Source organism: Rattus norvegicus, chromosome 8 (genome assembly GCF_036323735.1).
Source record: "Rattus norvegicus strain BN/NHsdMcwi chromosome 8, GRCr8, whole genome shotgun sequence".
In the NCBI taxonomy this organism is placed as follows: Eukaryota; Metazoa; Chordata; class Mammalia; order Rodentia; family Muridae; genus Rattus; species Rattus norvegicus.
Window position 1 is genome coordinate 66,971,539 of NC_086026.1, and position 13,139 is coordinate 66,984,677.

Genomic DNA, 13,139 nt, shown 5'->3' on the forward strand with positions numbered 1-13,139 from the left:
AAGCGTGGCCAGGCCTGGACGTGTTCACAGGTTCTGGGCTTCATGGTCAGCCCATAGCTGGGTGTCAGGTCCACCTTCACGCCCGGTGGCACAGTGAACTCCAGCTGATGCAGGAGGATGGCTAAGAAGAGGAAGACTTCCCACTTGGCCGGGATCTCCCCAATGCACCGGCGCTTTCCCAAGCCGAAGAGCATCACCTTCTCACTCAGGGTCTTGTCGATGGCCGTGTTGTCATTGGTAAGAAACCGCTCTGGGCGGAACACAAAGGGGTCTTTCCACTGCTTCCTGTGGGAGGAACAGATGGGACCTGAGCTGTGTGGCCTCTGGAAAGGGTGGCTGCATGCGGAAGGCACCAACGTTGCTGTTTATTTCCTTCTGTTATTGTTCTTTTTGTGTTGGTTTTGAGACTGGGTCTCATGCACCTAAAGTTGGCCTTGAACGCCATTCATAACCCCAGGGTCACCTTGGGTGACATTCTGACCCTTCTGCCTCGACCTCCCACGTGCTGGGATTACAAGCCTGTGCTATCACACCTGGTACTTCCAATAGAACCTAGGGCCTTGGGCAAGGTTGGTGAGCAACTCTACCAACAAAGCTGCACCTCCAACCATACTAATGACTTTTAAAAAAAAATTCTCTCTAAAATGATCAACTTTAAAGAGAGTGGACTTTGAGGAGGGGAATCTGAGGGAGAAGGGAGTTAGGGGGAAGGACTGGGGGAAGGAGAGGGAGGGCTGCAGCTGGGATATAATACATAAGAGAAGAATAAAAAAAGAGTGGATTGTGATTGTATTTTAATTTTTAAATCATATTTTTATTTATTTACTCATGTGCATGTGGAGGACAGAGGACAACTTGTAAGGATCAGCTCTCTCCTTCTCGTATGTGGGGTCTAGGAACTAGGGCCTTCTGCACCACATATACTACCAGCGAGCTATTGAAAGAGGGAAGACATGTTGCTCTCCCTCCCGTTTGCAATAGCCCAGTAGCACGGAGCTCAGTGCTCACTCAGCTCATGCTCATTTTTCTGACTAAAAGTTGACAATACAAATACAGATGGCATTCTCATATTCAGTATGTCCTGGTTTGGATGGATCTCGTACCTACAATTTAGAGTGGACTTTCCCAAGGGAGTCATTAGATGATTCCCATAAATCATTTGGGGTATCCTTGTTATCAGATTGGAACCTTGGGATATGAGGAAACTTCCTAATTTCCCCTTCCTTCCTTCCTTCCTTCCTTCCTTCCTTCCTTCCTTCCTTCCTTCCTTCCTTTCTTCCTCCCCATTCCCTTCCCTTCCTCCCTCTTTCCCTACCTCGACCTCTACCTCTACCTCTCCTTTCTCTCTTTCAACAGATATGGAATCTATGCTAGCCTAAAACTCAACTAGAAGTTCACACTGGCCTTGAACTTGTAATTCTCCTGCCTCAGCCTCCTCAATAGGGTGGATTACAAGCATTTACCACCCACACCGCATACCTAGTTAAGTTCCCTGTACACTGAAGTTTGTGAAACAGGGTCTAAATTTTGTCACTTCAATAGGCTATCTAGCAATGAGGCGTTCCTCTTATAAGCACTTCCTGAAGGGACAGACAGACAGCCTTCCTATCACAGAGCCTGCCCCTTCCTGAAGGGACAGACAGACAGCCTTCCTACCACAGAGCTTGCCCCTTCCTGAAGGGACAGACAGACAGCTTTCCTACCACAGAGCCTGCCCTTCCCCGTGAGGGCTATGTGCTTACTCATCATGGTTGACCTGCCACTGGTTTATGAAGATGCAGCACTCCTTGGGAATGTGGAAGCCATTCAGTGAGGTGTCCCTCGTTGTGCTGAGGAAAGAAGACAGATATGTCAATCTCAGGGCTTGGAAAAGCTGAGATGTGGCTTGTTCCTTCCTCCATTCTATCTCAGTTTCTGACTACCACAGTCTCCAAACCCAGTACTGGGAGACCATGTGAAGGTCAGGGAATATAGGCCCAGTTATCTTTCCTTTTCTGGGACCCTGCGCTTCAACAGTTGTTTACTAGCCTCTCTTTGTGCATTGGGGCAGTCTGAAGCCAAGAAAGTAGCAGTTGGGACTTGCCATGATGAATCTGTAGCTGTTTGAACTAGGAATAACCAGACTAGGGTTTGAGCCAAGCTAAATGCTCGTGCTTACAATCAGGGAATGTGGGCTGGAAGTTCTACAAATCGTTGGAGAGTTACTGAGCCAAAAGGAGCGTCTACATGGAAGAGTGCACAGTCAGGACTGACGTTGGGCAAGAGTAGAATTTGGGAGCCAGATATGTGGTCTTTCCAGGGAGGGTCAAACTTAAGCAAAGTTGGCAGGTGCCTGGGTTACCCTTGAGAGGGACAGTGAGGAACACCTGGCTGGAGAAGGTGTCCACAGGGAGCAAATACAAGTGGAGGTGAATGACAGTTGGGGCCTCAGGGGACTGGACTGGGTGGGGTAGACCAGGGGCTGAGGTCAGGAGCTGAGGACAGGCTTCAGGAATGAGATTGATCCTGAGCTGGGGCCAGAGCCGAGAGGCTAGGTGGAGGAAAGTATGAAAACTTGGGGGGCATAGCATAGGGTCATTACCTGTGGGGGATGGTGAAGGGGACAAAGGATGTGTATCGGTAGATCTCCAGGATGAAGGCCTCCAGATATGGCAGCTGGGGTCTGTCAGAAAGCCGTGGCTGCCGATCTCTGCCAATCACCGTGTCTGCAGAGCACAAACAGAATTCATGGGATGTTCTGCCTACTCCATTCACGTGGGTCCCTCCTGCACTAGTATCACTCTGTCTATGTTGGACTGTTGCCTTGTGTTTCTGAGACCCCCATAATCCTCCCACCCAACAACATATCCAGACAAGTGGGGGATGCCATATGCCCAGGACTTACACATAGTGGACACATAAACATGTGTCTGTAGGTCAAGTGACCCAGAACCTCAGGGCTTCTCTGACTTTAGGGTTGGGAACAATACATACCCAGCTCCTCATGAATCTTCCTCTGCACCTTGGGCTCTGTCACAAGTAGCAAAATGCTCCAGAAGATGGCTGTTGTGACTGTTTCAAATCCTGGGCAGCAGGGAGTAGGGTAAAGGGGAAATAAGATGGACAGAGGGGGGTTGGGGATTTAGCTCAGTGGTAAAGCGCTTGCCTAGGAAGCGCAAGGCCCTGGGTTCGGTCCCCAGCTCCAAGAAAAAGGAAAAAAAAAAAGATGAGCAGAGGGAAATGGTTTTTTTTTTATTTGTTTGTTGTTGTTTTTTTCTTTCAAAAAAAAAAAGAAAGAAAGAAAGAAAGAAAAAAACAACAACAAACAAATAAAAAAAAAACCATTTCCCTCTGCTCATCTTTTTTTTTTTTCCTTTTTCTTGGAGCTGGGGACCGAACCAGGGCCTTGCGCTTCCTAGGCAAGCGCTTTACCACTGAGCTAAATCCCCAACCCCTTGTTTTTTTTTTTTTTAACCATTCAACACAAATGGAGCGCTCTCTCTCTCTCTCTCTCTCTCTCTCTCTCTCTCTCTCTCTCTCTCTGTCCCTGTGTTTACCCTGAGGGAAGGACTGAGTCCTCAACAGAATCTTAAAAAGCCGAGCTTATATCTAGAATTCCAACACTATGGAGTCAGAGGCAGGAGAATTGCAGTAAGTTTGAGGTCAACTTGGAATACAGAGGTGACACCTAGTCTCAAATATAACAATTCAAAACTAACCAAATCCGAAACCCAAACAGATAAAACCCCATTAACACTCGTTTCTCAGTCAGCAGCTGGGATTATAAGCCTGAACTTCTAGGTGGTAGAACTCTTACACTTTCCCTGTGGGTAAACCCAGACCTCCAAAGGGGAGGGAACTCCTTTGAGTTGAGTTACTCCTAGGAGTTGGTGGGCAGCATGAGGTCACACCTTGGTCCTAGGGGAGGTGTCTGACCAGTGTCCCCTGACATTGTTGATGAATGGGCTGATAGGTTGGGTGTGGGTGAATAGCAGTTGGTAAATGGAGAGGTAGGAATGTGGCTCCTACCAGCTCCAAAGATGTCATTGACAATGTTGACAATCTTCTCCTGAGGGATGAGACCACCGTTGTCTTTGTAGTTCTCACTGTGCTTGAACAGGGCGCCTGTGATGTCCTGGATACTGTTCTAGGAGCACACAAGTTTAAGAGAATTTAGGCACTTCGGTGCCCAATGCCCAACCTCGCCCATCCCATTTGATATACCCTTGGGGGCCTGAGAACTGCCTTGGCCTCCAGGCCCTGGGCTGGAGCTCAGATTTTTGAACTAGCATCAGAGCTAAACAGAGCATAGTCATTTCATGTGTCCCGGACCCTTCTTTCCCATAACCCCAGGGCTCAGGTTTCAGAGGAGGAAGAGATAGGGTGAACACAGGGAAGAAAACTGACATGAAGCTGGAGCTTACTTAGGTTTTGTTGAGGTTCATTTCCTGAAGAACAATAAATAGCCTTTAAATTAGTGACACCACCCCCACCCCATATTGCAAAGTTCTGCCAAGGCTCCGTTGACATGCCTTTGCTTTCTGGGGCTTGGAACAGTCCCCAGAGGCGAGCTGTAAGGAAAGGCTTCAGGTCCTACAGTTGCTAAGTAGCCCAGAGCCTTCCAAGGTCTTGGCAGCACATGGCAGCACCCGGGAGTACCTGGGAGTTCTCTGGTGGCAGTGCAATCACAGTCTGCCTCTCAGTCTCACCTTGTTGAAGTCTTGATAGTGTTCCTGGACTGTTTTCTGCAGAAACAGCACAAAGTTATCATTGAAGTTCTTAAACCTCTTGAGGGCTGGGTTGGGCAGGTAGCGCAGGACCGGAAAGAAGTCCACAGCATTCCCTGAGGTGACATTCTCCACAAAGTCCTTGCTGCTCTTCACGAGGTTGAGCATCTCCTCGCTCTTCCTGGGGAAGTTCTTCCCAAAACACATGGCTCCGATGACATTAGCCACCGATTCCACCACCTGGTTGACTGGTTCGAAGTGGCCAACCTCTGCCATCAGCTTCTGGAACTTGCTGATTAGATGGTTAGCCTCTTTGCTCACGTGCTCCTCCAAGTAGCAAGAGGATACTGATGTGGGGTCTGAGGCTATGGAGAAACTCTTCAGGGCATCCTGGGCCAGGCGCCGGCGGGCAGCCCAGACCGGTCCAGAGTCTGGGTTGAAAGTCATGCTCTTGCCATTAGTGATAAGTGTGAAGCTGTAGAGGTCTGGCCGGCCTTTGAAGTCATCCCCCTGCTTCACTAGGGCCTGCTTGATGGTGTTCAGGCCGCTCAGCACCACCACGGGTGTGGAGCCAATGCGGATCTGCAGCACGTCCCCATACTGCTGACTCAGCTTTGTCAGAGATAGGTGTGGGTTCTTCCCCAGGGTCAGCATGTGCCCAATGAAGGGCAAGCCCCAGGGTCCGGGAGGACTCTTCAGACCTTTGGGAACCTGGGTCCTTGTGCCTCTCAACACCCAGAACACTAAACAGAAGATGGCAGTGGCCAGTAGCAGCTCTGGGGCTAAGGAGATATACTGGGAGAACGCCATCTGTACGACTGCAGGAGAAATGGAGATGGACTGGTTGAAGATGGATTCTGAGCCTTCCATTTATTTTTTTCGCTCACTCACTCGGTAGGCGCTGACATACACTCTATGTTTGACCCTCAGCCCCACATCAGAAAAGTGAATCTACCTGGCATGTGTCTTGTTCTTTCGGGGATTTGCCCTAACCCCGTCACAGGAGCCAAGGGCTGGAAGGGAGCCTTGCATTTACAACTTTAGTGTCTGGATTTCCATCCCAGGCTGTTCTGTCTGCCTTTCTCATGTCCAATTCTGAGACTGGTGTGGATGCCAGTGACCACTCCAAAATAATGACACTAAAGGCAGCCCCTCAAGAGCACCAATAACAGAGTGTTTGCTGCACTTTCTAACAGAGGGTCCAACACATTGTCGGTTCCCTCTACATACCAAAGAACAGAAGATGCCCCTTTGCCAGCAACAGAAGGCCACTTTCCCTGGGAGGTTATCAATGGCCTGTGATATCCACCCTTCTCAGTAACTCTATCACTACCCACAGAGGTACCTCCTGCAAAAGTGAGTCTTCATTTTAGCACTGTGCTTAGAGGCCGAAGTAGGCTACAGCCAGGTCCCGGGTTGTCCAATGTCAGGTGGGTATTCTCTCCCTACCTCTTCACTCCAGGTAACTGTCCTTAGAAAAAGCCTGGGTGAAACCGCTTAATTAAAGATAATGGGCTAGTGAGATGGATGGCTCAGTGGTTAAAGCACTTGCTGGCAAGTCTTCCTGGAATCAATGTGGTAGAAAGAAGGAACTGACTCCTGAAATATGTTGTCTCTGAGAGCCACACATAAGCTTTGGTGTTCTGATGGACAGACAGACAGACAGACACACACACACAGAAACAGAGATACACACACAAACATATAAACACACACACACACACACACACACACACACACACACACACACACACACACGGGGATGTTAAAAAGAGAAGCTAAGGTGGGTCCCTGTTTCTCCATCTCTAATAGTATTTAGGAAATAGAAGCGGATTTCATGGTCTGGAAAGACACACAGACATACCTGAAGGGCAGGGGCTGGAGACTGGCAGAGTTGTAGGAGTCAGTCCAGGACTTCTGGGTTCTGACAAGGGGCCTTTTATAATACCACCTCCTCTGGACTGGCTCAGCTGCCCAGGTCACTTGATATCAAAGCTGGATACTGCACAAAGCTAAAAGGATCAATTCTTGGCTTCAAGCCATGATCCCTCAGTTCCACATTTCACTTGGGGCTTAGGAATAGCTCTTTGGGTCAGAAGTGGTTCTGGGTCCATGGAAATAAATATCCATAGAGATAAAAAATATGACATTTTAGGGGCCAGGGTATATTTCTTTGAAAGAATACACTTCTTTCAAAGACGGCAGAGTTCGGGTGTAAAAATTAAGCTGATGGACAAGTATAGCCTCTTTCCCACCCATGAGCAAGGGACATGCCTAGCCCCACAGCCAACCAGGGACGGCTCATGCTCCCCACAGAGGCAGATAGGGAGGTACTTTTACTAGTGACTTGTCTTGATGTGACAACCTACTGACAAAAGCAAGGAAAGGAAGGAAGGAAGGAAGGAAGGAAGGAAGGAAGGAAGGAAGAAAGGGTAGGTTATTTTGGCTCACAATTTTGGAGTATAGTCCATTGTGGCAGAGGAGTTGCAACACCAGGAACGTGAGGTGTCTGGTCACATGGCATCTGCAGTTAGCTGGTCACATGGCATCTATAGTAGGAAACACAGAGGGGGGGGGGGAGAGCTGCTGGTGCTAGAGTCTTTGTTTTTGTTGATGTTGTTGTTGTTGTTGTTGTTGTTGTTGTTAACCAGGGACTTCAGTCTAGGGATGGTACAGCCCACACTCAGGCTTGGTTCTCCCTCCTCAATTAACCATTTAGGAAAGGTACGCCCTGAGGGCCATCTTCAAGGTGATTCTAAATCTCACCAAGAGGACGCTGGAGATTAACCATCACATGTATGATCTAGCTACTTCATGATACCCCCCCCCCGTGTGTGTATGTGCGTGTGCATGAGTAATTGAATCTACATCCACAAACATACTTGATGAAGACTCTACCACTGAACTATGTCTTGATTCCTCTCCCACCCCCCTCTCCCAACTTTTATTTTCTTTAGAATTTTGTTTTCTAAAGGGAGGCTCTCTCAACACCCTCCCTCCTGTGGAAGATGGCAAGGAATTAAAAGCCAATTAAGAAAATTCATGGGAGGGGTTGGGGATTTAGCTCAGTGGTAGAGCGCTTGCCTAGCAAGTGCAAGGCCCTGGGTTCAGTCCCCAGCTCTGGAAAAAAAAAGAGAAAAAAATTCAAGGGAGTTGGAGAGAGAGGTTAAGAGAACTGGCTGCTCTTCCAGAGAGGTCAATTCCCAGCACCCACATGCCAGCTCATAACTGTCTGTAATTTCCGTTCCAGGGGATCTGACACCTTCACACAGACATATGTGCAGTCAAGACACCAATGTACATGAAATAAAAGTAAAGAAATTATTTTTTAAAGAATAATTTCTTCCCATAGCATAGATTTCTCCTTATGACAACTGGCTTGGACTCTTGTGATCAACACTATTAGAGGGGAAAAAACAAATAAACCGGACAAGTTCCAGAACCAAGGAACAAAAGAAGTGAAAGCAAATGCAGGGCTGGGTATGGTGGCACACATCTCTAATCCCAGCATTTGGGAGACAAAGGCAGCTGGATTTCTGTGAGTTCAAGGCCAGCCTAGTGTACATAGTAGTTCCAGGACAGCCACAGCAACAGAGTAAGACACTTAAAAAAATCAAATGCAATATGTGAACTTGACTGGATTTTATTTTTAACATAAAGCAAATTTTAAAGATATAGGAGGCATTTTTGGAGAGATAACTGGGGACTCAAAGACATGGTCTGGACGCGGACATGGAGATTAAGTGACACTCTGAAATGAACACCAATTTTCTCAGATGTGACTTATAGTTGTACTTACATGATATCTTAGTTACTGTACTAGTTCTGTAAAGAGACACCATGACCAAGGCAAGTCATAAAACGAAACATTTAACTGTGAGTTTGCTTACAGTTTTAGAGAGTTAGTTCGTTATCTTCATAGCAGAAAGCAGCCAGGCATGGTGCTGGAGCAGTAGCTGAGAGCTTTACATCCTGCTCTTCAGGCAGCAGGCAGAGAGATCAAGATTGGGCATGCTGTGGGCTTTTGAAACCCCACCCCCCTTGGGGCTGGGGATTTAGCTCAGTGGTAGAGCGCTTACCTAGGAAGCGCAAGGCCCTGGGTTCGGTCCCCAGCTCCGAAAAAAAGAACCAAAAAAAAAAAAAAAAAGAAACCCCACCCCCAGTGACACACCTCCTCCAATAAGGCCACACCTCCTAATTCTTCCCAAGCAGTTCCACTAATGGGGGAACAAACGTTCAAATGTATGAGCTATGAGGGCCGTTCTCATCCAAACCACATGTAGGAAGATATTCTTGTTCTTAGGAGGTCAGTGCTGAATGCTTAGGGGTGAAGTTTCATGATGCCTGCAACCGTCTTCTAAATTGTTCTGTTTTTAAAAAAAAAACAAACAACAACAAACCAAAAAAACCCTACATTTTGGGACTGTTGAGATGGGTCAGTGAGTAAAGGTTCTTGCCACCAAACCTGATGACCTGAGTTGGATCCTAAGGACCCATGTGGTGGGAAGGGTTGTCTTCTGATCTCCACATGTGTGCCCTGGCACATTTATGTCTTGACAAATGAGTACTCTCTCTCCCCCACCTCTCTTTCTGTCTCTGTCTCTCTCACACACAATAGATAAATACAATTTTAAGACTTAAATATACATACATATATATGTGTGTTATGTATGTACATATGTATATGTACATGTGTACATATATATTATATGCCAAGTGGTGGCAGCTGCTACCACTGCCTTTAATTCCAACACTCGTGAGCTCGTGAGTAGAGGTGGATTTCTGTTAGGTCAAGGTCAGCCTGGTGGTCTACAGATCAAGTTTCAGGACTACAGAGAGAAACTCTTTACACACACACACACACACACACACACACACACACACACACACACAGAGGCACACACATATACCTTCTGGGCTGTCAAGATTGCTTAGTGGGTTAAGGAGCTTGTTGCCAAGCCCAAGGTCTTTGATGTCTATGACTCACATGGTGGAAGGAGAGAAGAGAGCCTACAAGTTGCCCCCTGACCTCCATGTGAGCATCTAGGTGCACACACGTGCGCGCGTGCACACACACACACACATACACACAAACACACACAAGCTTCAGGATCAACTTCTGCAAGTGTCAAGGATGAAGACTTGAGCAGAGTCACAAAGCTGTTTCGAAGAGAGCTAGGAAGGAAGGAACACAGTTTCCTGTCTGAGTCTTTACTGGGTTCAGCTCACACAATTAAAAGGCTCAACCTGGAAATTAGGCTAAGTTTTATACAAATTCATTATCTTCTTTCTTATTGACTGAAGTTTATGGTTTATTCTATTTAGATGCCTCTCCTCCATTTTTTTGTGAGACAGAATCTGTCTATGTACCCTTGGTTGGGTAAGAGGGAACAAGGAGATGAGTGGGATTGGGGTGCATGATGTGAAATTCATAAAGAATTTTATTTTATTATAGGTATGTGTGTTTTGCCTTCATGTGTGTTTGTGGATCACATGGGTGCAGCACCCATGGGGGCCAGAAGGGGCCATCAAATTCTTTTGGGACTGGAATTATAGATGGTAATGGGCCACCCTGTGGGCAGGGTTGGGGTGGGGTGGGGAACTAGGGTCCTCTAGAAGAGCAGCCAGTACTCGTAACCACTGAGCCATCTGTCCAACTTCTAGATGTCATTAATTTTTATTTAATATTCTTATTTGTTTCAGGATCTCCTTTGGGATATCGGTGATTCTTAGGTGTTTAAACTTAGGCTGTGACAGGCTTCTCAGGTTTTGACGATTTTGATAAATCTCAGGAGCCTGGGCCAAGTGTTTGCGATACATCTCTCTGCTAGAATTGGTCTGGAGTTTTCTTCTATCAAGCCTGAGGTTGGGGGTTGTTGGTAAAAGGATTTCAAAGGTATAATGATTCTAATGTCACTAAGCATTGTCTTTATGACTTTGGTTGGTTGGGTGAACAGAGACTAGCAAATCTCTCCAGAATAAACAGTGTTAGGCTGAGAAGTGATTTCATCCATTTTAAGTCCTCTCCCTTCTCTTTCCATTCTGCATCCTTCGAAAGAAGTCTGTGCACAGGCTACACCCAGGAAGTGGGGAGCAGCTACACAAATATTTGGACACTTATCTATGGCAGATAGCTTTTTGGTTTTTTTGTTTTTGTTTTTGTTTTTAAAGATTTATTCACTTATTATATATAAGTACACTGTAGCTGTCTTCAGACACACCAGAAGAGGGCATCCGATCTCTCTACAGATGGTTGTGAGCCACCATGTGGTTGCTGGGAATTGAACTCAGGACCTCTGGAAGAGCAGTCAGTGCTCTTAACTGCTGAGCCATCTCTCCAGCCCATAGCTTTTGTTTTTAAAAAGTAAACTACAAGAGGGCAGGCTTGCAGCTCAACTGGTAGAAGACTTACCCCATCATGCACCAGAACCAGCTTTGATTCTTAGCATTTTGTCAGTGGAACATGGTGATGCATGCCTATAAGCCCAGCACTTGGGAGGGACAGCCAGGAAGATTAGAAGGTCAAGATCATTCTCAGATACATAGGGAGTTTGAGGCTACCCTGGGCTACAAGTAAGTGTGTCTCAAAAACAATGTCCTACAATAAAGAAAAAGTGCACCTCATACCTAGCGCAGTGAATTGTTTTGTTTTGCTTTGAGAGAGTCTCACTGTGTATAGTGCTATGTCCATGCACAACTCCAGGATTTTGAACATGACTGGGGAAGCAAGGGAATGAAGAAAAGATAGACACCACACACACACACACACACACACACACACACACACGGGGGGGGGAGGGGAGGGGGAGGGGAGGAGGAGGGGAAGGGAGAACAAGGTGGGTGGATAAACAGAGGGGGAAGGGGGAAGGGAGGGAGGGAGAGAAAGAGAGCAAGCACAGGAGAGGCAGGCTCTCAAATGGAGAAACCCTAGAAGTTCAGTGTCTTTACTATATAGAGCTGAATGGAGAGGTGGGATTTTTGCATATAGCTGAACAAGGAGGTGGGGTTATCAGGTACAGATAAACAAGGAAGAGGAGTTTATGGCACTCAGCTAGATCAAGAAGACAGTAGTCGTAGTTTCTGGAGGGGAGGAGTCTTCGTACTGCAAATATCCAGAAGGGGAAAGCTGTGAAGGATGTTTTCTGCACACACCATCAACATACACACAGATCAGAAGAAAAGGCTTTGCCTCTGAGTCTCAGCTCAGGGGAGAAGGCTTTGCCATGTTCTCTGTGGGTTTGAGGCTCTGGGGTGCCTGGCATGGCTGCACCACCCCAATAACACACATTCACTCAGGACTTTTCTCACTCGGGCCTTACTTTGCTCTCTACGGTCTAGTCCAGGTTAGCCTAGAATTCAAGAGCCTCCTGCCTGGGGGGCCATGAATACTGGAATTAAAGGCACATAGCTCTAATGCCTGGCTTCAGTGCATTTACAAACTAAGTCAGAAGGTAGAACGTCACCAGACCCCAGAATTCCCTGTATGTCCCATCCCCCCAAAGTAACTGCAGTGCTGAATTCTAATTGCATATCTTAATTTGGTCTGGTTTTTGAAAAATATATTCCTTTATTATTTACGTTATGTTATATACACTTGCTGGCACGAGTGTGTGTACACCACATTGCATTCAGGAGTTCTCAGAGTCTGTGTCCTCTGGAACTGGAGTTGCAGGTTCCTGTGACATTCATGTGGGCCCTGGGAACTGAACTGGGGTCCTCGGCAAGAGCAGTAAATACTCTTTAATGCTGAGACATCTCTCGAGCCACAACTATGTTTTTAAGATTTACTTATTCATTTGTTTATTTATTTTATTTATGTGAGTACACTGTCACTCTCCTCAGTCACACGAGAAGAGGGCATCGGATACTTTTACAGATGGTTGTGAGCCACCATGTAGTTGCTGGGAATTGAACTCAGGACCTCTGGAAGAGCAGTCAGTGCTCTTAACCCCTGAGCCATCTCTCCAGCCCAGTTGTCTGCTTCTTTCTCCTAAGTGCTGGGATTAAAGATGTATGCCACTATGCCTGTCTCCACCATGTTGAGACAGGATCTCTCTACATGGTCCTGGGTATCCTGAACTCACTATATAGTCTAATCTAGCCTCGAACTCACAGAGATTCAACTACCTCTATTTCTCAAATGCTGACATTAAAGGTGTGATACACCCAGTCACCTTTATTATTTAATTTTTTTAATTTCAAATATTTATATTTGGTTGTGAACCTAGCCTTTAACGGCTGAGCCATCTCTCCAGCCCAATTTCAAATATTTAAAATGTGTGTTTTATGTGTGTCTTAGTCAGGGTTTAATTGCTGTGATGACGTCATGACTGAAAAGCAACTTTGGTAGGAAAGAGTTCGTTCCAGATCACAATCCATCATTGCAGGAAGTCAGGACAGGAACTCAAGCAGGGCAGGAACCTAGAGGCAGGA

At 46.7% G+C, this 13,139-nt stretch overlaps 1 protein-coding gene across 1 annotated transcript in view; it reads right to left on the reverse strand.

Moving 5' to 3' along the window:
• Window positions 1-6,611, reverse strand: part of Cyp1a2 (cytochrome P450, family 1, subfamily a, polypeptide 2) — a 6,889-nt gene extending 278 nt beyond the window's left edge. Inside the window, exons 1-7 of the mRNA NM_012541.3 lie at window positions 6,571-6,611; window positions 4,689-5,524; window positions 4,009-4,126; window positions 2,974-3,063; window positions 2,582-2,705; window positions 1,743-1,829; window positions 1-285 (exon numbers count right to left, since the gene is read on the reverse strand). The exon at window positions 1-285 is cut by the window's left edge and continues 278 nt beyond it. Of these exons, the coding sequence (NP_036673.3) occupies window positions 1-285; window positions 1,743-1,829; window positions 2,582-2,705; window positions 2,974-3,063; window positions 4,009-4,126; window positions 4,689-5,516 (1,532 nt within the window). The 5' untranslated portion in view covers window positions 5,517-5,524; window positions 6,571-6,611. The remainder of the gene's footprint in view (window positions 286-1,742; window positions 1,830-2,581; window positions 2,706-2,973; window positions 3,064-4,008; window positions 4,127-4,688; window positions 5,525-6,570) is intronic.
• Between the last annotated feature and the right edge of the window lie 6,528 nt (window positions 6,612-13,139).